Consider the following 21,995-nt stretch of genomic DNA (forward strand, 5'->3'; position numbering starts at 1 on the left):
CCACTGTGATCCCAGTGCACTAATGTCCATACGCACACAAAAAAACAGCATAAGCCCACAACAGAACCTTCTCCTCATCCATCAGCAAACTGCACTGGCAATTCCAAGCAGAGCTGTTCTGAGCACAGCTTTGGTTTGTACCCTGGTCCCAGGGCCAAGGGACAGTGGCAGATGGGGGCTCCTGGAGGGAGGAGCGAGGAGGAGGAAGAGCCAGCATGTGGGAGAAGGAAATCTTGGCACCTATGAACTAAGGGGAAGAAGCCTATGTAGGGGAATTGCAAAATAAAAGCCAGGCAGAGGAGCAGAGAGGAAAATTGGTGCCAGCTCAGGGTACTACCATGATGTTGTCTTTAATCTGGTTGAATGGCTCACTCACGTTTGTTTATTTTCAGCTCAAACCATTCACGGAACAAAATCCCCTCCCCAGTTCACCCTGGCAAACAGCCACCACTCTGGCAAACAGCCCCCAAAGAGCCCCAGTTTCCCTGTTGGCTTCCTGCTGGCAACCTGCAGACTGGGAAAAGCTGAGGGACACGGCCCCAGGGCATCCTCTGCCCCACACATCTCTCCATCTGTTCACCTCCGGAAAACAGGGGGAACTGGTTCCCCAGAGCAGCAGATCTTACCCAGAAGACCTTGTTTGGGCTGGGAGCCCATGAGCAGACGGCATCTAAAGAGCTTTTTCTCTCCTTTCCCTGTGAAGCTTAAAAATACAAAATTTGGGGGGTGTTTCCTATTTCTGTAGAGCTGCCCTGCTGCTAGGGAATCCACGGGATTAATTAAGCTGGGAAAAGGGTTTGGGGTGACCACATTTAGCCTTTAGGGGATGATTCAGCCTGGACCTGTCCTCAAACCCATGACATTTGGGGACAGACACCCCTTGGCAGCCAGTAGGAAAGCAGAAACTGACACTGCTAGAAAAATGATGGAAGAAAAAAAGAGATATATAACAACAAGTTTTTTTTCTACTATTATTTTTCCCTTTTTCATTGGAATTTGGAGAGTTTCAGCCCTGGTACAGTGCACTGAAACCCCTCTGAAACCCAACAGAAAGACCACACATGCTGAGAGAAACTGCACCATGCCAACACTTTATCACCCCTCTCTGTTTTCGCTTGCCAAAAATCCTTCCAAAGAATCCCATGTCCCCTCAGAAGCCCTCAGAGGCCACATCTGGGGTCACCGTTGGTTTTGGGGGCCCAGCAGAGGGCATGCAGGATGCTGAGGAGCTTGTGGCTGGCACCAGACAGCAGTTTGAGGAGGATTTTGCTGGTTTTGGTTCGTCTTCGGCAGGTCCCTCAGCAGCCCCCAGCGCATGCGGATGAGGAGAGGTGCGGACAGGATTTTCTCCATCCTCCTCCTCCCAGTGGAGGCTTTTGGTAGCAGGATGCTCTGGCCATCTCTGACTTTTCACCTCCAGACAGTGGCACTTGGCCACTGTGGCCAGGGCAGAGCTGGCATTGGGGCACAGGGTCCCAAGGTGTGCAGGGTGCCCCCGCCAGCAGCCTAATTCCTCCGCAGTGGGTGCCACATGGACACAGGCTTCCTCAGCGTGGCCAGCATCTGGTTCCAGTGGGTGATGCCCATGCCACTGGCTGCTGGGCCGATCAGGACGTGGCCCGTGTTGTCAGCACGGCCATCCTCGCCACTCTCAGCCACTGTCACCCGCAGGGACAGGTCCTGCAGGGGTGCATGGAGTGATGGCTGTCAGCACTTACACACCGTCCCTCTTGCACTCATACCCCCTGTACTACCCGTGCTTATCAGCCCAGTAGCCCTACCTTATGTGTATGCTTTCCCCTACGTACCCACCCAGCTCATACACATACCACTACGTCCTCCCCATGTAGTAGAAAACTATATATGCACATCATCCTCACACACAGCTATAGCCTTTATGTATACATCCATCCCATACTTATTCACCACCTTACTTCCCCCGCATCCCCTAAACACATATATGCAGCCACCTACACACACAAGCACACCCCACACACATGCATTCGCCCACATGTCACACATACCCATCTCCCCCAGCAGCCATACCCTATGTATTACACAATATCCCAATACTTACCCATCCCCTGCATCATCCATACCCAAAAATCATACAGGCTTATCCCTACATGCTCAGCCATACTCTGTATGTGCCCATCTCCCATACCACTGCATCCCACTGAATCACAACCACAGCTCCTACGACTCTCATTCCATCCCAGGAAGTCCTTACTGGATCCACAGGGGTTTGTGGTCTCCAAGGAGTAGCAGGACAGACCTGGAGCACAATGGCCGGCACTGAGAAGATCATGGCCTCGTTGAACACAGGGTTGGTGTCGTCCCTCTTCACCACCGTCTTCTTCTTGCTGATCTTCCTCCCATCCTGCAGCAGGTAGACTTTGACAAAGGGATCTGCTCAGGGCCAAGGGGAGAGAACAACCATGGTGTCAGCCATGCTGAAAGCCATCCCAACCCACCGCATCCCAATCCAGCAGGGTTGTCCCCAGACTGGTTTTACTCCAACAAGCACTCACAGAGAGTTCTGGGATGTACTAGGACAAGCACCCATGTCCAACCCAAAGCTTTGGGGCCTTGAGATGGCCCCACGCTCACCTGCAGTCCCCTTGCCATTGCTCCAGATGAGGTTCTTGGCTTTGACCACCACCACCGTCAGCCGCTCGGCTGTGGGCAGGTAGCTGAGGGAGAGCAGGATCTCCCCCACTGTGTCGACTGCCTGCAGGACAGAGCGTGCCGTCACCCACCAGATGGATTCCAGAGAATGGATTCCCACCAGAGGGAATGGGTGAAAACCCCCAAAACCCCAAAGCACAAGGAGCATCACCCCACCTCACCTTGTTCGTGTCCTGCAGATAGAGCCAAGCATTGAAGGGACGCACAGTCAGGTCCAGGTCAGAGAGCTTGAGCTCCGCCACACCGGTGCTGATGTTCCTCTCGTCCTCATCAATACCGAAGACAGAGAAGCGCAGGCTGTCCTCCTCCAGTGCCACAGGGTCCAGTGGGATGGAGAAGCGCTCATCGAAGGCCACGGCATAGGCACCACGCTGGATCTGTGGAGGAGCGAGTTGGAGAAGGGCCACAGCCAGCACCATCACTAACCATAAAACCACGGCAACACCCACTGGGACCTCGATGTTGAAATCCTTGTAGACGATCCCTGCGGTCAATCCACTTTTAACGCATGGTATGACCAGCCCCTGCAACCCCAAGGGATTCAAGCACCTCTGGGGGAAAACCAGATGGGCAGAAGATTTGCTTTATACCACTGATGACTCCCAGCTCACAGCCTATGTTGTATTTTGGGGATATCTGTAGGAACACTACTATAGAAATGTAAGTTATTATTAAAAAATAATAATAATAATGCAGAGCATTAAAGGAAAAAAAAATACTGTCTTTGTAACTCAAGATTGCAAAAGATGGTAAATAGGGCTGGTAAATTATAAATAATGATGCTAAATAATAAATATCGCTGGAGCATAAATACTCAGCCTGATCTTTGGATGTAAAAATGGTCTTAAAAGGGTGCCAGGAGGATATTTCACTGCCTTTTTGGGAACCTCCGCCCCCATAGAAGTGGGTTTATTCGGTGGGATGAGGCTTTATGCTCTTTTCAGGAACAGTTTGATGAAATCAAGCTGTGGGACCCAAATGTATTGCAAAATCCCTCTGCAAAAAGCAGGTGCCAAAAGGAACCTGGGGGGTGCTGCTTTCCCAAGGGGGTATTAAATAACAGGTTTTGCTCCAAAAGTGGCCATGCTCACAGAAAGGGAAGAGAATACTAAGGTCATCCCATTGCCTTTTTACCCAATCCTGCAAAATTTTTTGGCCGCCCATCTCATGCGGAGAGGGAAAGCAATCCAAAACCAAAGCAACCACTCAGGGATTCCACGAAAAGCCCGAGGGGCTCACCCGGGAGATGCCAACAATCTGCTCGGCTGGCAGCAGGCTGATGCGCATGAAGCAAGATTCAAAGCGGGCATCCTCCTTCTCCAGCAGATCCTTGCCCTGCAGTAGGGTGACGTGCAGGGCGGCTGCCTTCCCGTCGTACTCCATGGACACCTCCACCTGCCCCACGGTGAAATCCTGCCCAAAGTTGTTCCCGATGGATGAGACGGAGTTGAGCGAGTCAGCTGAGACAGATTTCTTCAGGGGACCGTAGGGGGCCAGCCCTAGGTCCCTGCTCATCAGCTCCAGGCTGCCCAGCTCATTGATGCTCTCGCAGGTGTTGGTGCCTCTCAGGCTGGCTTTGCAGCTGGGCAAGGGCTTTGAGCCCAGCACTGCCCCACGCTGCCAGGAGAGAGAAGCAGGCAGTGAGTTCACTCCCTCTGCATACAAGAGGACAGCCAAGATGCTCCAAGGCACTTTGGGATACATAATGGCTTTTCACACAACTACAGAATCCTAAAGGTTTTGAAAGACCATTACGATTGTCTAGTCCAACCATCAAATCATAATTGCATTATCATTATTATTATTATTATGTCCCTAAATGGCATCACAGAATCATTAAGTTTGGAAAAGACCTCTAAGACCAGCAAGCCCAACCATAAGCCCGTGACCATCATGCCCACTTAAACCATTCCCCCACTGCAAGCCCTACTTTGCCCCAATGCGTGTATCTCAAGAGGAATGGAGTCAAGCCCAACTTTCCACCTGCATTCTTTTTATGGTTTACCTTGTGCTTGATGTCTGAATACGCCGCCCCATACTTCTGCTCCAGGTAGCGGTAGTCATAGTTTGGGAACGGGGAAGGCGCAGGGTAGCTGCCGGAACGCCAGAGCTTCCACAGGTTGACAGCTGCGATGCCCAGCAGCGACAGCGCTCCTGCCACGTAGATGCCGATCTCCCAGCGCGGGGGGCTGGCGGTGGCTGCAAGGGGACAGGGACAGTGTCAGAAGTCCCAAGGAAGGGAGCTTGGCCACGTTGTATCCCAGCCGGGAGCTCGCCCCGCAGAATTAGCTGTGGGAATCAATCACTGCTGCCCCCATCGGCGCGTTATGAATGGTGCTCAGTAGCAAATTGCAAGCGCAAAATCTGAGATTTTAGCCCCAGGAGGTGAGGTGAGCATGTGCCAGCTCCGCTCCCCACGGCACCGGAACTCACTGCACCATCCCCAGGGTGCGGATCCCTCAGACATACTCAGCATTCCAATTGGTGCCATAGGGGAAACCTGACTGCCTCCTGGGATGATCAAAAGAGCCACAAATAGGAAAAAGAGGGGGGAAATGCTTTTGGAAACGGGGGGAGGGCGGGAGAGAAAGAAAAAAAAAAAAAAAAAAGCAAGTTCCGAGGGGACGATACAGAGGGGAAAAAGCCCAGCTCAAGACTGCAAAGCAGGACGCGGCAGCCCCACGAGCAGCTGTTGCTGCATTGCAGCAGCCTCCATCACCCGAGCGATTAAAGCCACACGGATGGCTTGGCTTAACGAGAAGGAAAGGAGGAGGGGAAAGAAAACGGAAGAAAAGAAAAAGGAGATTTGTGATGACAGAGCTGCCGGGGACTCCACAGCACTGCCTCCTGTGTCATGCCGTGGTGCTCCTTCCTTGGGGCCAGACAGAGCCGGGCAGCATCTACATGCCATTGCAGCTTTGCCCCCCAGAGCCACTTCAACAGAAAAGCTGAGCCAGAAGGGAACAGCCGCCTGTACCCAAACTGTGACCAAAGAACCCCATCCAACTCTTGTTTCTGGATAACTCCAGGTGTGAAGCCCAGTGTGCTGCAATTTGTATCCGACCACCTTTTAGGGTAGAGTGCTCAATATTGGAAAGTTTGGGATTTAAAGACTGATGTCAGGAAATTAAACTCCATGCTCAAACACACACACAGCCCTCCCCAGCTCTGCAGCTCACAGCCATACTCACCGCTCAGCCGGTATCTGCCCATGTGCCCGCCGTCCATGGCAGACCCTCCCCACTAGCAGGACAGCCTACTGAGCACACAGAAGACAAAGTAGGAGAAAAGGACAAAGATGAACGTATGGAATCTGCTCAGCCCAGACTCCAGGACAGCACCAAGGATTGGGCTGAGAACGGTCTCAGTTCATGTCACATGTGGGCTATGCCAAAAACACTGCAGCCTCATGGGGACTTACCCCAACCTGCTTTTTTCTACCTGCTGGATAACCATCTTACTTAAGAAGTTTCATTCCTTTCAGTGCTTGCTTGCTTTTTTTTTAAATAGGAAAATCAAGGAATGAGTTTCCGGGAATGAGCTGCTCCACCACAGGGCAAGCACCCCTTTTAAAAATACTCCAGTTACTTCCGAAGCATTTCTCCCCAGATACCATTTCCTGAAGGGCTGATGGGCAGCTTTTGAGGCATCTCTCAGAGCCACCAGGTCAGATTGAATGGGATTTCCCCATCAGCCCCTCCTGGGCAAGGAAGAGAAGGAACAAGGAGAGCTCAGGAGCAGACGTTCAGCCTTATATGCTATCCCAGCACCTTATCAGGCTGCTGGCACCTTTGGGAGCCACAGTGGGCACGGGACAGCTGCTTGTGGTGACGAGGCAAGGAAAGACATGGCAGTGTGTTGTCCTCTGAGGGATGGGAGTATCTCCCCCACATTGGAGGGGCAACACTTTTTGTGCCTGTGACCACCCGAAGCCAGAAGCTGCTTGCACAAAACCCTACGTGCACCACGAGTAAACCCAGGAGGCGTTATAGACCCCCTCCTGAGGAAGCTGCATTCCCCCAAAGTCATCAGCTGTGGACCGAGGGGCGGGCTGAGCCCTGGCTGCCCTCTCCTTCAGCTCCGTGCCCGGCTCGTCCCCACACCCCATCCTCCTCCATCCCTCACCGTTCCCTCCTACCAGAGGAACAAAGCCCCATCTCACCCTCAGTACGCCAGGAGGAAAAGTAGGATCAAGTTTGCCGGTGGGTTGGTTGGTAACAAAACTACGAGTAAAAATAAATCCCAAACGTAACGCCGGGCTTTGGGCTCCATCCCTCAGCCGCGCTCAGCCCCAGACTCCCGACGTTACTGCTGCAGAGCCCCCCGGCTGCCCCAATTTTACGCCCTTTGAAGATGTGGGGCTCTATGGGCAATACCTGTACGGTACACCCCGCTGTGGGTTCGTAGCTCCGCGGTTCTACGTTGGAAATCTGCTAAGTGATGCTGAGTTTTGCACCTCGGTGCCCGCTCACAAGTGCGATGAGCCGGGCAGTCTCAGCACCGCGGCCCACACGGGGAGCATCTCCCGATGTCCTCCCGGCAGAGCAGGATCCAGGTTTCCCCGCCGCGGGGATGCTGCGGGGCGGCGGAAGGATGGCGAGGAACTCGGGAAGGGGAACCGAAACACAGCCCAAAATCACAGAGGGCGCCGCTGCGGGCAAACCCCGGCAGCGCGCATCCCCTGCGTGGGGATGCCGCGGACACGACCTCCCAAGCCCCCTCCCCCCTCCCTTCCCTTTCTTTCTTCCCCCTGCCGCCATACCGAGAACTGGGACTCACTCACCACCGCTTTGAGGAGAAAAAGCTCATTTTCCAGCCGAGCTAGTGATGGTGATGGCGGTCGGGGCAGCCGGAGCGGGGACTGCGGGCGGGGCGGCCCGGCTGCACCTGGGGGGGTTCGGCCCCGCCCGCCGCCCGCCCCCTGCAGGCCCCGGCCGCCCCCGGCCCCGCATCGGGACCGGCTGCTGTTCCCCCCGCCCCTTCCTCGGGTTGGGATCATCCCCGGCTCCGGCCCTCAGCCCCGGAGTCCCGCATCTTCTCCCACCTCCAGCATCTTTCAGCTCTGTTCCCCCGCAACCCGCAGGATGTTCCCCCGCTTGAGGACCCGCGTTCCCTCCTCCCACCTCTCCCAAAGGGACGCTCTCCACCTTTTTAGGGGCCGCGGACTGAAATCGGTACCCGGGAGCCGAATACTTGGATCCCCGCCTGCCCTTAATGCAGGCTTCCAGGCTGCTCGTCCCTCCCCGGCGCTGCGGGAGAGAAACCACCTCCGTCCTCCTCCCCCTCTCTCGGCTCGTTTGGGGTCGGAAATAAAACCCACCAGCCCTCCTCTCCCTCATCCCAAAGCATCAAGCGACGCTTTACTGGGATTTGTCCCCAAAAGCCCTCCCAGCAGTGAAGACTCAGAGCTCCGCTCGCTGGTAGGTGCTGCGCGTTGTGGCAAACACCAGCCGGGCATCAGCCAAAGCTCTCCTACACCTGATTCTATACAGCAGGGACGGAGAGAGCTTTCCTTGCCTCACCTTAGCTCCAAAGCGAGAAGTATTTTAAACACAGAGATTCTCTTTGCTAGAATGGGGAGAAAGATTAACAACACAATGCATGCAATTTGGGGAGGAAGGAAAAGCCGGGCAACATCTCAGCTGGCACAGGGAGCAGTGTGGTGCTTCAAAAAACCCTCAGTTCCTGGGAAACTCACCACCCATTTCCCACCAGATAATTCCTTCCCGGGGACCAGTGACCTTTCTTAAAAGGCTCCCATGATTGGAAATTAAAAAAAAAAAAACAGACCAAGACTGTCGCCCCAAAATGCTGTGAGCAGGAAAGGAGCTTCACCTCACTGCTGAAAGCCTCTGTGCTCACCCAACCAAATGCAGCCCTTTCTCCTGCTATACACAGCCCCAAGGAGCGCTGGCTTCCTCCCCTAGCTCCTAAAACCGCAACAGAGCATTAATTCTGGCAGGCCAGGCCACCAGCACCCTCTGCTGGGGTCTCATCCTTTGCTGACCCCTAGAACGTTGCTTTCAACCCCAATCAGTCTGGCTGAATTTTGGTCACCTCTGATGACTTGCTTTTGGTATCTAAAGATGGATCTGGCTTCACATAGCTGCCAAGTAGCCTGCGAAACATCAGCTTCACGTTGCTAGCAGATGGCAGTATATTATCACTTATGTGCTTTGCTCAAGCCTTAGGATAAACTAATAGCACATCAGTGACACCAACTGATAAAGCCTTTAACTGTGAACACGTGGGTGATTCAGGTAGTGGTCAGAAGCCAGAATCTGACTGAAGTGTCTCAGCAGCACAGGGAGCACTGAAGAACACCAACAGATGCTGCATCCTCCCTGGGCTTACTTCCCTGCAGGAACAGCATCACTGCTGCTCCATCACCTAGCACACACATGCAGGGGAGCACGGCCCACTGCCGCAGACTGCATCCGGCTTAACAAATACATAAGGAGTACCCGTCCAGGTGCTGCTGCTGCTGTCAAGAACATGTAGACGAGACTCAGTGCTTCGCAAGCAAGGACACCCCATTGCCTCATATGTATGGATGTGCTGTGCTGAATATGCCCAGAGACCTTCCAGCAGCTCTGTGGCTGTTTGATGGAGCATCGTGCCATCATCAGCAAGGAGCCAGGCTGTCACTACTACCTGCAACACACACAAGGTGTGCTCTGAACGAGGCACTGCTGATCATCCTTGTGAAAGCACTGCAATAAGCATTCCCGAATCACTAGCGTGGACCGAGGGTTTCTAACATCCATCTCTCTGAGCATCTGGACAAGGTAATTACCTTAAGGCATAGAAACCTTTGATAGTTTTCGTACCAAAGGGAATTCAGACCAAGTGCCCTCGGTCCCTGCGAAGTGACAAGCGAGATGAAGCAGGAGCACACACACACTGTACCAAAACAACACCAGCAAACATTGCTTTATTACACTGGTTCAGTTATCCAGACTAACCATAAAAGCTGATAAAATGGAAGTAAACAAAGTCAGTGTTTTATGTATTAATTCAAAGCTCCAGAACTGTTACTGGGGAACAGGGCTTCTTCAGCAGTTGTTTGTGAAGCACCTCAGTGTGTCTTTGGCAGGGTGGGGAGGAGGAGGAAGGTACAGCGACAGATCCTCCTCAGTGTGCCTGTTACCACCCAACTCACAAAACAGACTCTGATGGACATACTGCAAAGAGACAGAGGGGGACCACAGTGTTTATCAGCAAAGAAGGAACAGGAATATACTGACCTGAGCCTGGGACTGCACAAGCACAACACACTGGTACGAGCTACCAATCATCAGTTAACAGTTAGTAAGAACGGTGGAAAGCCAGAAATGAGAATGACTTGGGCTGAAACAGCATACAAATAAATACTTACTCAACTCAGCACTCTCTGCCCATTTATACATTTGTCAGCACCCAGTTACACAGCCTTCTTCACTACCTCACAGCAGCAAAATACCATGGTTTAAGAGCAGCCACAGTGAACTGTACGTTCTCAAGAACAAAGCTGGATGCTTCATTCTCAAAACGGTCATCCTCCTCTCTGTCTGCTAAGCAACTGGGGCAGCCCAAGGGCCCATCAAATCTCCTTCATTTGTTGAGCTCTTCAGATGCAACCAAACTGTTCTGTTCATTGAAGACTGCGCTATTGCTAAGTGTCCGTTCTTCAGGGTCAGAAAACATGTAGGTCACTCCGTAAACCTAAGAGAAATGGCAGATTTATTTTGGTGGCTCTCCATGCGCAACCAAAAAGGATTTGAAATGTGGATGTTTACTATCCAGCAGCATCTCAAGTCTCCTGCCACTTAGAATTTTGGGGGCTATCCTTGTTAAGTGTTACTGGTGTTGTATCATTTCCTTCAGGATAAACACGTCCCTGAAAAACATCTTCCAACAGCCAGATTAGATCACTGTACTTTAACAGAGATACGGTTACATCAGTGCCTTAGAGGCCAATGCAAAGGCTTAGAGCATGGGTTACAAAACTGATGCCCAGTTGCAGCACTTACATTTTGGAATAACAACCCTGAAAAAAACTCAGCCCAAGCTTCTAATTTCTTTTCCTAGATGCTGAGTCATGAGCAAAAACGCTGTCTAGTTTGGCCTGCAGATCTCCACTGCTACGTGCTGCTCAGGGAAGACTGGATGCAGCTCCCCTCAGTTTGGTCTTTTGGCAGCAATGGCAGCACGGTAACAGCTGTTTTGTGCAGGACTGCAAAGAATGTCTTTTCCAGTTGGACTCAGGAGATTGCTAGTCCATAGTTACCTTAGGAGGAACGGGACAGCTGTGAAGGATGGCAGATCAGGACATGCTTTGCACAGCAGACACCAAGAATGAAATCCTCTTGGCAAGCAATGTAAAAGAGCTGAGAATAAGGCAAATAACTTAAGACTGATGGAGTAACTCCCATTTTTCTGTTAATAATAGATTTTACTCCATGAAGCAAACAGAAGGCAGGCTGACCTTTCTTATTTAAACTTCCCTTACCTTTAAGAGATGACCAGGATTAAAAAAAAAGCAAACAGAAAAGCCTAAGGAGAAGCCTTCTGTCTCCCTAGAGCTGTGATAAAACATAAAATTATTGTAAGCTATTCCAGGACATTGAAAGTCAGTTTAGAGAAAGGCAATAACCCCCACACCAGAGGGGCTGTAACAGTAGTGTACTGCATTACATCTTGTGCAAGTAACGCAACTTGTTCACATGCTTCAGTTTATCTCACTGCATTTCTGTCAACGGGTGGCTGAACATATTATATAACCTGACTCCACACCTCAAGGTGGTTTCAGCAAAGGACAGATTTCATTTCCTGTGCCATGCGCTCCTAATGCCCAAATGTCAAAATAGAAATCCCACAGTTAACTGAAAATAGATCGGCCAGATTTCCTCTGCACTTTGTTTTAAAGCCCCTTGTCTCCAGAACTTGTTTTGCAAGGAAGGCATGCAACACACTTGGATGAAGATCCCACCTCGCTGCAGCGGCGTTGGTTCTGACTTCCCTCTACACAGACTTTCTCTGACTCTGACTAGGTGTATGTGACTAGAAAGGGTGTGCATGTCAAAGGGACATCATCTCCTCAAAACAATTTTCACACCTTGGAAAACTAACAGTGAAAATTACAAGTTAGGTAGGATAAGGTTGAAACTGTCCACCAGGCCAACCTGAGCACTATGAGTTCTTTTCAGCCCTTTGACCACTGCTCAAAGTCTCCTTTCCCTTAGTTTGCTCCCATTCTGTTCATCCAGTATTGAAGAATGTCCATCCCCATTGCTCAAGCATTTGTCCTTTTCATACTTGTGCTCTTGCTTCTGTCGCCTTATCTCCTTATACCGCAACGTGATATCTCTAAAAAGAAAAGCAGATGTATCAGTGATGTGAATAAACAGTTTCAACATACTATGAAAACAATAAGGGAACTCTGATCCAGATGCCAGGGCCCTTGGGATACCTAAACCATTTGTGTATTTTGGCTGTACATTTCTGAAGTTGCCGATGGTGTTGATTCACTTGAATTACTACAAACTACTTGCAGCAGTCTGGCTATTTTCACTTCTTTCAGAATCATTCCAGCATGGTCAAGATCAATGAGTGCTGCTACTGCACCAGAGATCACCATAATCATTTCAGCCTTGTGCTGCTGTTTTTGCTCTTTTTTTTTTTTTTTTTATCTGCACAGAACAGCATCCAAACCCAATAGAAGTTGGCTCACTTGTTGCTCACACAATTGCAATGCAGCAGTCTGTTCTTGCAATGAAGCTGTAAAACAACTCAGACTCATCCAAATGACAGCACAAAAGAAAACAAAACATGGATCTCAGAGGCTGCCCCATTCAGCCAGGGCAGTCAGATGCAGTCAGGCATTAAACTGTTCATCTGCTTCTGCAGCAACAGTAACGTATGCAGTCCCACAAAGACCAGAGCTTACCAGTTTCCCATAAGGAAAGCTGCCATGACCACACATGGAAAACTCCTTCCTTGTTTAACAATTCTTAAGAGAAAAACACTGTAGCTCTACTAATCCAAAAGAGTTGTAGTGTCCCTTCAGGGGGCACTGAAGGCTAATGACAGCCTATACTCGACATCCAACATGCTGCTGAACAGACGTCCAAACATTTCCCCCGAAGACGCAGGCCAGACCTGCACAGAGCACACCAAACACCTCTTACCGAATAAAAAAGCGCCAGGCTGTCCATGTGAGCACGAGTATAATCCCTAAGATCCAGCACTGGGTAATGTAGAAAGGAAGAGACAGTGTGAGCGTATAGGGATCGTACTTCACAACAATCAGAAACTCCGTGGCAGTAATGGCAGCAACCAGCCAAGCCTGCTGACCCAATTTCTTATGGAATTTCCTATAACATACATAGATAAAACAAAACTATTACTATAAAAGTAAGCATTCAGAGAAATACTCTTTCATAAAAGGACCGCTGGGGTAATCATTTCTTTCAGCTTTGCACAGTTCTAGAAGTCTGGTTTGGATTACATGTATACATGTACACGATTTTCCTCTGAGAGGCTCTGAAAACACTTCAAAAGTTAAAACTTCAACATTGATTCAAGAAAGTATTCCTACTTTCAGAGTACTAGTAAATCCAATTGTTCAGTCAGCTTGAGATTTGGGGTAAGGTATGAAGTAGGAGCTCTACTCCTTGGTTACTTGTGCAAATACCAAGTCACATGGCAGTAAGTGAATTCAATCCCCATGTAAGTGCATTCTAAAACCTACTCTGATCCTAAACAGGTATTCAATGAGCTGTCACTAATGACCTCTGAGGGGATTTTAAAAGACGAAAGCTTGATAACATAACAACTAAGTAAGACACTAGAAGACAGAAGAAGGGTGTTCTAGGAGGACATAATCTTGGGACAAAAATGTGCTTCGTATTTAATTCCCAGGGTTTGTTTTTAATCAGCTGCTGACAAGCAAATCAGAAGCTGCATTGTTCTGTACTAGCCTAGTTAAGGAGTCATCAATCAGTAGTGCTAGAAATTAAACTCCAGCAGAATCAAGACATCTACTCAGAGGCTGTGATGGCAGAACAACAAACTGGAGATGCACTCACTGTCTTTCAGGTCTCCTACCCCTGCATGGGAAATACATAAAAATGGAACACTCCTCAGGATATCTCAGCCCCCCTATGAGCAATAGATTATTGCTAGAAATCTTGGTAAGTTGTTTGATCAAAGTCAGCTAGATCCTCCATTTCTTGACCCTATGTCATTCCTGGAATTGACATTTTTACAGCTTACTAACTCAGACCAGGCGATTTCTATCTCAGGTGTGGTTCTGTTTGGGCAGCACAAGACCTCTTCAGTGTCTTGGAATGACTGAAATCTACCCACTATAGCACCACTGGTGCACATGGATGTGCTGCAGAGACTGCTGCAGATGATTTCTCTTTCCACTAAATTTCTGTTTTTCCCTCACACAGCTTCTGAATCGAGTCTGCAGAGGGGCCCAGCCCTCTCTTACTAGAGTGTGCTCTGAAGTTCATTTTCCTACCAGGCCTTTTCTCTTTTTTTTGTCCAGCTTACCAGGTCATTCCACTCCTATCATAATAAAAGATGTGGAGTTAAACATATCTAGGAGGAATTCAGTGTGAAGTGGCAGAATTACTCACATGGGACAAAGGAGATGGGGAGCTAAGAAATACAATAAACTTTCATTGGGCTGAGGAGAGAGGAGTGGGTATGTTCAGATACCTCTGCATTACTTATAGGGCATTACAGAATAGGATATTCTACTCTGACCTATGACTGCTTATGTCTGCTTGAGGAACCAATTTGCTGAATATCGCAGTGTTCACTGAGTCCTTTGAGCTGAATTTCCTTGACACTTCTGTCATGCAATGAAAAAAGAGAAAACTTAACAAATCCATGATCAGGACTGCCCTTGGAGACTGGCTGCTCAGCTAATGCTTCTTTTTCTAGGTGGAGAAACAAGCCTTCTGACATGCTGTCACCTTCAGCTGCTACAACGCCCAGCTTGCTCAGGTCAGAACGGGCTCCCAGGCACCTCAAACAGAGCTGGGGCAGAGGGAGCTGTGATTGCATGTTTGCTCCCAGCTTCTCTTCCCTTCATCCCCTCTGCTGCCAGCAGCTGCTCTGGGGAGAGCGCCTTTCCTTTAGCAGACATTTCACTTTTGCTCAGCCATATCTGCTCCACTGAATCCCCTTGGATTCTAAGTACATGAGAAGGAATCTAAGCATGGAGATCAAGCAGAGCATCCTTTTCCTCTTCTGTGATGCTTTCCTGAATCCAGAGGAGTGACAGCAAGTCAAGCACACAAAATAAATATTTTCTTTAACATGAGGCCCAAGAGCCACATTTGAAACAAATGAGTAAGTTCAAACTACACAAAATGGTCCAAATACACTGGAAAAAATATATAATACAGTAAACCAAATATAGATTATTGTTGATGTAGATGGAATGAGTGCACTGCACTTAAAAGTATCCTGTCTAAACCAACTAGGATGAAGGGATTTCAGAAACTGCTCCAGGTGGATCATCCAATGAGATTAATTGGGTAGAAACCAGTTCTAACATGCAGATAGAGAAAAACAAACAGCACATCTCTCACTGCGAAATCAAGCTGTTCAGATGACTGGGTCAGCTTTTTGCTTTGCTGGTCTGCTTCCTTATTTGGCATCATTTTCTTTCACTAGCCTATGAGATCACGCTGACAGAAGAGCTGAAGGTAACCCCACAGAAGAACTGCATAGACACTAAGGCTGCTGAGGAAGATTTGGTTTCCTGCCCTTCTACTCATGAAAGCTTTTACAGAAAAGTCCATTTTTATTAGATGATTGAGTTTATAATTCATGGCCTTAATGCAGATTCTTGGAAGAGACACAAAGACTAGAAACCAGAAATGTATGGCAAGGTCAACTGCTACAGGCCTTTTACACTGAGGAATTTCTGGCCAGGAACATTTCATGTGGTCAGTCCTCAAGAACCGAGGCAGCAGCATGTAAATTGATACAGAAGCACAGCATAGGTTAAGAGTTAGAATATAGCCTCAAGAGCCACTCTTATTGGAGTATTTCCTTATATATAGATATTTCGTCAGCACACTCGCCTTAATCTACCAGCATCCTTGAACTGCCTGCAGATACTAAGAATCCCAAATGAGAAAAATAGTCTTTTATATTTGAACTTCACTACTTTCCAAACTAAATGTCACAACATTAGCTGACCTGATCGGATTAATCTCAGACAATTCCATTAATAACAAACAAGGCAATGTGCCACAGTTCTGACAAGGAAGGTCTATGGAATACTCCAATCTTCGTCCATTAAGATGTTGAGTGAGTTTCCAAAAGGAAAAAGTCAAGAATGTTTCTGATATGCTGTTAGCTAGGAGCTTCCAGTACAGCCCGTTCCTCCCCAGCAGTTTCTTCCTACAACACAACAGCAAGAATCCATCACGCAACTTCACTGAGTTCTTGGCTCAGTTAAGTTGGTAAAATGGAGGCAAGATCATCTCTGCTTAGGCAACATGAAACACACAAAGGAATCAAAGTCCAGTTGCAAAAAATATTTGCAGAGCAGGTACTACGTAAGATCATATGTGAGGTTCTGCCATGTTTCATGAACAGTTTGGTGAGGTCAGGTCTGTGGTGCATCAAGCAGAGCCGTGAACCTCAGAAGAGAGGAAGTTAATCACCCACCAAGAGAAACAGAACACTGGTGGTGGCAATGATGAAGACATGCACTTCAGGATGAGAGTCTCTGCTTGCTTGATGAATTTCTCCAGCTCATTGAGAGAATGGCAACAAACTGAATCAGCAATGAGGCACTGGTGACTGATGATTCTCCTATATTTCAATGCCATGCCATGTGGTCGAATATAGGGCAAAGGAGCTGTTTTTTTCCAACCCAAACACAAGGACCAGAAGATGGGGGAGTGTTTCTAAGGAAAGGAGCTCACCAATGAGAGGCAGAGATTTCTTCTTACCTTTGAGATGGAGGCACGTCCCAAACCAGTAGGTCCGACACCAAAGGCAGGGGAGCAGCCTGCCACTGCTGAATGTCCCGAAATCCACCTAAGCAATGTGAGTTGACCCTTCTTTCCAGTTCTAGGAGTCAAAGCCTTGCAATGGAAACTGATCTTCAGAGAATGTTGGAACCCTAAATTCTGAACACAGACACTTTTTGTGTTGGTCAGTGACAGATAATGAACACTTCTTGAAGCCAGATGTTGTCTTAGACTTAAGATATGGGCTCAGGCAATCTGTGACATCACTACTGAAACTTAAAAGAAAATGTGATTTTGAGAACAAAGCATTCTCTGGTCTTACATGGTCTGCAGAAAAAAGCAGCAAGGACAAATACGATGTTTAAGTAGGAACAGTCTGAAAGTACGTGCACTGTTGTGTATGGGTGCAAAATTCTTTGCTAAAAGGTCTACTAGTCTGCAAGAGGGTGCCATGAAAGCTCCAGGGGACCAGGAACTAGCTGGAAGACAGCTCAAGAAAAGAAGCAACTCTAAGAAACAGATTCTGAGTTTAGGCCCTGTTGTCCTTAGAAGGTACTACTAAGGACTATAGTTCCTGGCTATCAATCTGAATATGGAGTTCAGTACTCCTCCACCCACAAGCCAGTGGCACTCCAGCTAATTTACACATCACTGTCTCAAAAGAGCAATAACTTATAAAAAGCAGATGTTAAAAACAGTGCACACAAAATGCCCTTAATAACAGCTCTTCTCTAACCAGATGCATTCAGAACTTTACCTCCAAACCAAAAGAAAACAAAGAAGATGCTGTGAGGTTGGATCTTTTTGTTCTTGACAAGCTGAGATGGATGCCAACAAGCTGGAGCAAACCAGTGCAAATTCAAAATAAAGCAAGTGAAGATTGACAAGGTATATACACAAGAGGACTGGCTTACGGGTCATCCATGAAGTCGTAGATCTCCCTCATAGCCACACCTCCCACATTGACAAAAAAGACAAGCCGTAACAGGACCAAGTAGTGTTCTGGCGGCATCCAAAGCACAAACTTCAAGTAAAATGTGTTCAGCTCTGCCAATAAAAACTGAGAGAAAGTACATTTTAATTACATGCAGAAGATTTCACTGAACGAAGCCTGGAATCTCCCTGCCCCAACTATTTCACTAACTCCACAATATCTTACTTGGTATCACTGAGCCCACTATCATCAGCTGCAACAGTGATCAAGAACAGTTGTTGCTTTGTGGTTGTTTTTTAATATTTATTTTTTGTTTTTTAAATGTGTAGGAAGAGGTAGTAAAACGTATGCATTTGCACAGGGCAGAGGATGCAACAGAAACCTTGCCAAGCATTGCTTCTAGATTTGAACAAGTTTATCAGGAATTTGAAGTACTTCTAAAACAACTCGCAACAAACCCTAGAAGCAAAAACTTGTCCTTTCACTATCATTTAAAATCTGACTTAGGGAACAAAACAAAAAAAAAGCAAATCAAGAGGCATAAGCAAAGCATCCTAGGTGATGCTTCTGTATGTTTGCTTCACATTGTTAAACACAGTTATAGCAACACCACTGCCAAAGCCAACTTTGGAGCACGTTAATAGCAAAACATTCTTAAGTGAGCTGCTCTGACAACGTGATTAAATGAGCAAGTAGACAATGGCTTCCCATTTCAAAAGAAACAATAATAAAAGGCCTTAAGTGTTGCTTAATAGAGAGGTATGTGCAAATACATGAAGCTGTCCATAAACTGGAAGTCAGCTGAAGCTATGCTTTGCTAAAAGAAATACTATCCAAAAGACTAATATAAACTCAGGGGAACCTCTCAGCAACAGAATCTACTCCTGCACCTAAAAATGTGATTTCTTCAGACTGCAAAGAGTTGGAGTATGCACAAAGGAATCACTGAAGGAAACAAGTACTTTCTATACAGGCATATATATATGCCATTTATTCCATAAAGTACAGGAATCTCAACAAGCATGTTGCATTATGTGAACTCAGCAAATGTTTTAGGTAGCATAAAATGTGTCATTTAAACTTGCATTCACCTGACCAAGCCTGCAAACTGCCTAACGCTTCCTGCTGGCACTGCTTTACGTTGCTTGCTTAGTTACAGTCAGTGTACAGCTCCTGAAGCACTCAGATCAGCAATCTGACATTAGTGTGAGATGAAGGAGAGGCGGTGGTGCCTTACAAGCTGACTGATGTGGCTCACTCAGCAAACCTTAACAAGGAACCTCAGTGAACAGACACTTGAATAAGCCACCAACAGAATTCCTATTTCATATATTTCCAAGATGATCAAGTAGGTTGTTCTAGTTAACTCTTTAAAAAAAAAAACACAAACCAATTATATCTAGTACCACAGTATTAATACAGAAGCCCATTGTAGTGAATGTTCATCGTATCTGGAATCACTAAAAGCATCAAAGTTTTCCATGGTTATTATTTGTTTCCGTCTTCAAGTTAAATTTCCCAGTCACTGAATTGAGATAAATCCAAGTTGCTCAAAATTGGGTCATGTACCATCTCATGGATACCACAGAGGCCAAAGGCCCCAGCTGACAAGGGGCAAGAGTGGAAGAAAAGCATCTTAAAATACTAAGCTTACTCCCCACACCCGTGCCACATATGATACCTGCAATCATGAAATTGATCTTAGGAAATCAAGACGATGCATTCCCACAACATAGCCCTTAGATGGCTAAATCAACTAAAATTTCAGTCTGAATAAAAATGTAAAAAAACTGCACACTTCAGGAGGCATATGTCCAGATAACATAGAGCAGACTGAGGCTTTGGTCACATTTATCTCCAGCTGTAATGTGGTATTCTATCTGTTTAACACAGAGAGGGGAAAAAAAAAGCCATTTCATCCAAAGGCAACATTTTTGGTAGTTACTCACTGAATTGTGTATAAATAGCAGTTTAAATTGTTCATATTGCTAATCAGCATTGCACAGCAAGAAAAAATATTTATGCAATGAATCTGTAGATGGTACCAGAGATGTGGAAACTTTTCTGCAGGATTCAGAAGTCATCTGCTCAAGTAAAGAAACATCACCATGCCAGAGTGTCAGCCTAAGTTACCCTATATAGCTGCTCAAAGATTACAAAGTATTAAATCAGATGACAGAGAAGACAAGACAGAAGTTTGCTTACTACAAAGATAATGCCACAAACTGCTAGCCATCTCCGTAAGCTGGATGCTGGCTTCCACTCAAATTTGACCCAGCTGTATGGGGTGAACTGGAAGACAATTCTCTTCATTTTACCTCTGAAAGAAACACAACACACTGTTAGAATTTTAAGAAATGGCAGATTAGAGACATCTACCATCATTTCCATTTCTGACACTGATTCACGTATGCAAAACATCTCATTTTACTGCATAAAAATAATGCTTACTGAGATTATTTTGACTTTGACTTGGTTTTCTTTCCAGGAAAAGCCTGCTACTGTCCTATCATTTTAAGTTTTAATACACCACATCCACTGTATTAAGCAGTTCCTCTGTTCTGCTTTACTGAGCAAGAAGACGCTACAGAAAAAAATAACTCACCACTGGCAGAAGAACATGTGGGATTTACAGTTATTAGTTTAAGTGGCCCAATTAGTATGAAGTTACAATTACTACGAAGGCATTATTTGCATGAGGATCCCTGCTACAAATAAGAGACCGATCCTGATTTGGTTTCTTGCCCCTTCAGTTACAATTTCATTTTATAACCTCATGCCTACAAGATGTCCTCATTCCTAGATATCAGGCAACGCTCATGACAAACACATTTTTAATAATGTCATCTGCAAGTTAGATAACATTATCATTCACAAGCTTCCATGCTGTACCACATTAGTGGATTCTTTAATTCACTTTAACAGAATAACCTATTCATAATCAAGGTCTTAACACAGAGCCCCAGACTTTGCACACTGCTACTGTGTGCAGACTTGCTTTCTATGCCAACCTACTTGTATGTAGGAATGTTCCAAAGTCCTTGCCATTTGTATGTTTTCAAAGAAAGCCAAGAAAGAGTCTTCATCCCACAGTAAATTCCTAATCCATTACATAAGATCACATCCATTATCCACTGAAAGTAGAAAAAAATAAAAAAGTGATGCAGCACTCCTTCTGCTACAGAACAAACTTCTTCCCACTCACTATCAGTGATTACTATCATCTCCACATTGTTAAGTAATAACTTTTGAAACACACCATAAAAGCATTTGAAAATGCTTATAATATATTCCTTAAACTTTAGGCTGCCTCCTGAAAAAGTGACTTATCTCTAGACTTGGGATGTGAAATGAAATAAGTCATTTCTCCTCATGCTATGCCTTTCTGCCAAACATGAATCCTGGAGATGGAGCCCCTGAGCTGAATAAAAAAAAAAAAAAAAAGAAATCTTTTTATTTGAAGAGGAACACGGTGTTAACCTCCTCAGAAGTTTTTGAAAGCAAACTTCCTTCTGCTTGCAGTATTGATACAATACGTATTTACTTTCATAAATACTACAGAGAAGCAAATCATTGCAAGCTTCAGAAAGAACTGTACAAGCTTAAGAATTTAAGAACCAGATCTGCACGCCCTGAATGCAGGAATTTTGATTGCTTTAGTAACCAATTTACATTTCACATGAATCTTAATAAGAAAAAAATAATGGAAAAAAAAAATCTGTGTCACTTTAAGCAATAGAGCTTGTTCCTTCCACAGGGAAACAAGATCACAGTAGTCCCTCTAGCTTCAAAAATATTCACAAGCAATGTTTTATGACATGAACCATTATGGACTCCGAAGTGCAGCGACCATGCAGCTTTTCAGGAAGGTCAAACCTTAGTGTTTCCAAAGCTTTTTTTTACACATTATACTAAAACTTCTAAACACTGTAATTTACTGCTTAGAGAACACAGTAAAGACAGGTTTACGGAGAAGGAAGAGCTGGATATAAGCTGAACAGAGCCTGTTTCCTTAACAGACAAGAAAAATAATTACCTGAAACTATAAACACTAAGCTTTATCTTTCCCTTAATTTCCAACTTTATGGTTTGTACCACTATCAAATATTTGAAAATGTTTGTCTTAGAGTCTCTAGCTGGTACGGTGTAAAGCAAAACAAATACTAAACCACAAAGAGTAACTTTACCATTCCATGTAGAAGTCTGAAATCTTGCAAAATTACAAGTTCAACATGGAGAACAGTCAAAGCTCCTGAGCTGCAGTGTTTATACAAATGTTTTTGGTGATGAATATAATATAATTTTCACCACTTCCTGCTCCCTCCCTTTAAAATATATACCTCAGTTTAAAAAAAAAAAAAAATAATCATGATTTATGCAGTACA

General features: G+C 46.4%; 2 protein-coding genes across 6 annotated transcripts in view; both read right to left on the reverse strand.

The window, feature by feature from the left end:
• Nucleotides 1-23: 23 nt before the first annotated feature.
• SYT12 (synaptotagmin 12) lies at nucleotides 24-9,488 on the reverse strand. 4 transcript variants are annotated; one of them, XM_052696185.1, is made up of 8 exons: nucleotides 7,472-9,488; nucleotides 5,880-5,944; nucleotides 4,694-4,887; nucleotides 3,928-4,305; nucleotides 2,850-3,065; nucleotides 2,611-2,731; nucleotides 2,276-2,409; nucleotides 24-1,680 (listed from the first exon to the last, which is right to left on the reverse strand). In XM_052696185.1, the coding sequence occupies exons 2-8, from the start codon at nucleotides 5,914-5,916 to the stop codon at nucleotides 1,507-1,509; spliced, it is 1,254 nt and encodes a 417-aa protein (XP_052552145.1). In that variant the 5' UTR covers nucleotides 5,917-5,944; nucleotides 7,472-9,488; the 3' UTR covers nucleotides 24-1,506. The 4 variants fall into 4 exon arrangements, with proteins under 4 accessions (XP_052552145.1, XP_052552144.1, XP_052552146.1 ...); XM_052696184.1 differs by having other exon boundaries at nucleotides 5,880-5,947; XM_052696186.1 differs by lacking the exon at nucleotides 7,472-9,488 and adding an exon at nucleotides 7,065-7,402.
• A 106-nt stretch (nucleotides 9,489-9,594) lies between these two features.
• Nucleotides 9,595-21,995, reverse strand: part of PTDSS2 (phosphatidylserine synthase 2) — a 35,999-nt gene continuing 23,598 nt past the window's right edge. For both annotated transcript variants that reach the window (XM_052696181.1, XM_052696182.1), the window contains exons 8-12: nucleotides 20,626-20,744; nucleotides 19,816-19,930; nucleotides 17,591-17,736; nucleotides 12,858-13,043; nucleotides 9,595-12,036 (exon numbers count right to left, since the gene is read on the reverse strand). In XM_052696181.1, the coding sequence (XP_052552141.1) occupies nucleotides 11,892-12,036; nucleotides 12,858-13,043; nucleotides 17,591-17,736; nucleotides 19,816-19,930; nucleotides 20,626-20,744 (711 nt within the window). In that variant the 3' untranslated portion in view covers nucleotides 9,595-11,891. The remainder of the gene's footprint in view (nucleotides 12,037-12,857; nucleotides 13,044-17,590; nucleotides 17,737-19,815; nucleotides 19,931-20,625; nucleotides 20,745-21,995) is intronic.

The sequence above is a fragment of the Tympanuchus pallidicinctus genome, unplaced genomic scaffold, assembly GCF_026119805.1.
Source record: "Tympanuchus pallidicinctus isolate F22 unplaced genomic scaffold, pur_lepc_1.0 scaffold3, whole genome shotgun sequence".
In the NCBI taxonomy this organism is placed as follows: Eukaryota; Metazoa; Chordata; class Aves; order Galliformes; family Phasianidae; genus Tympanuchus; species Tympanuchus pallidicinctus.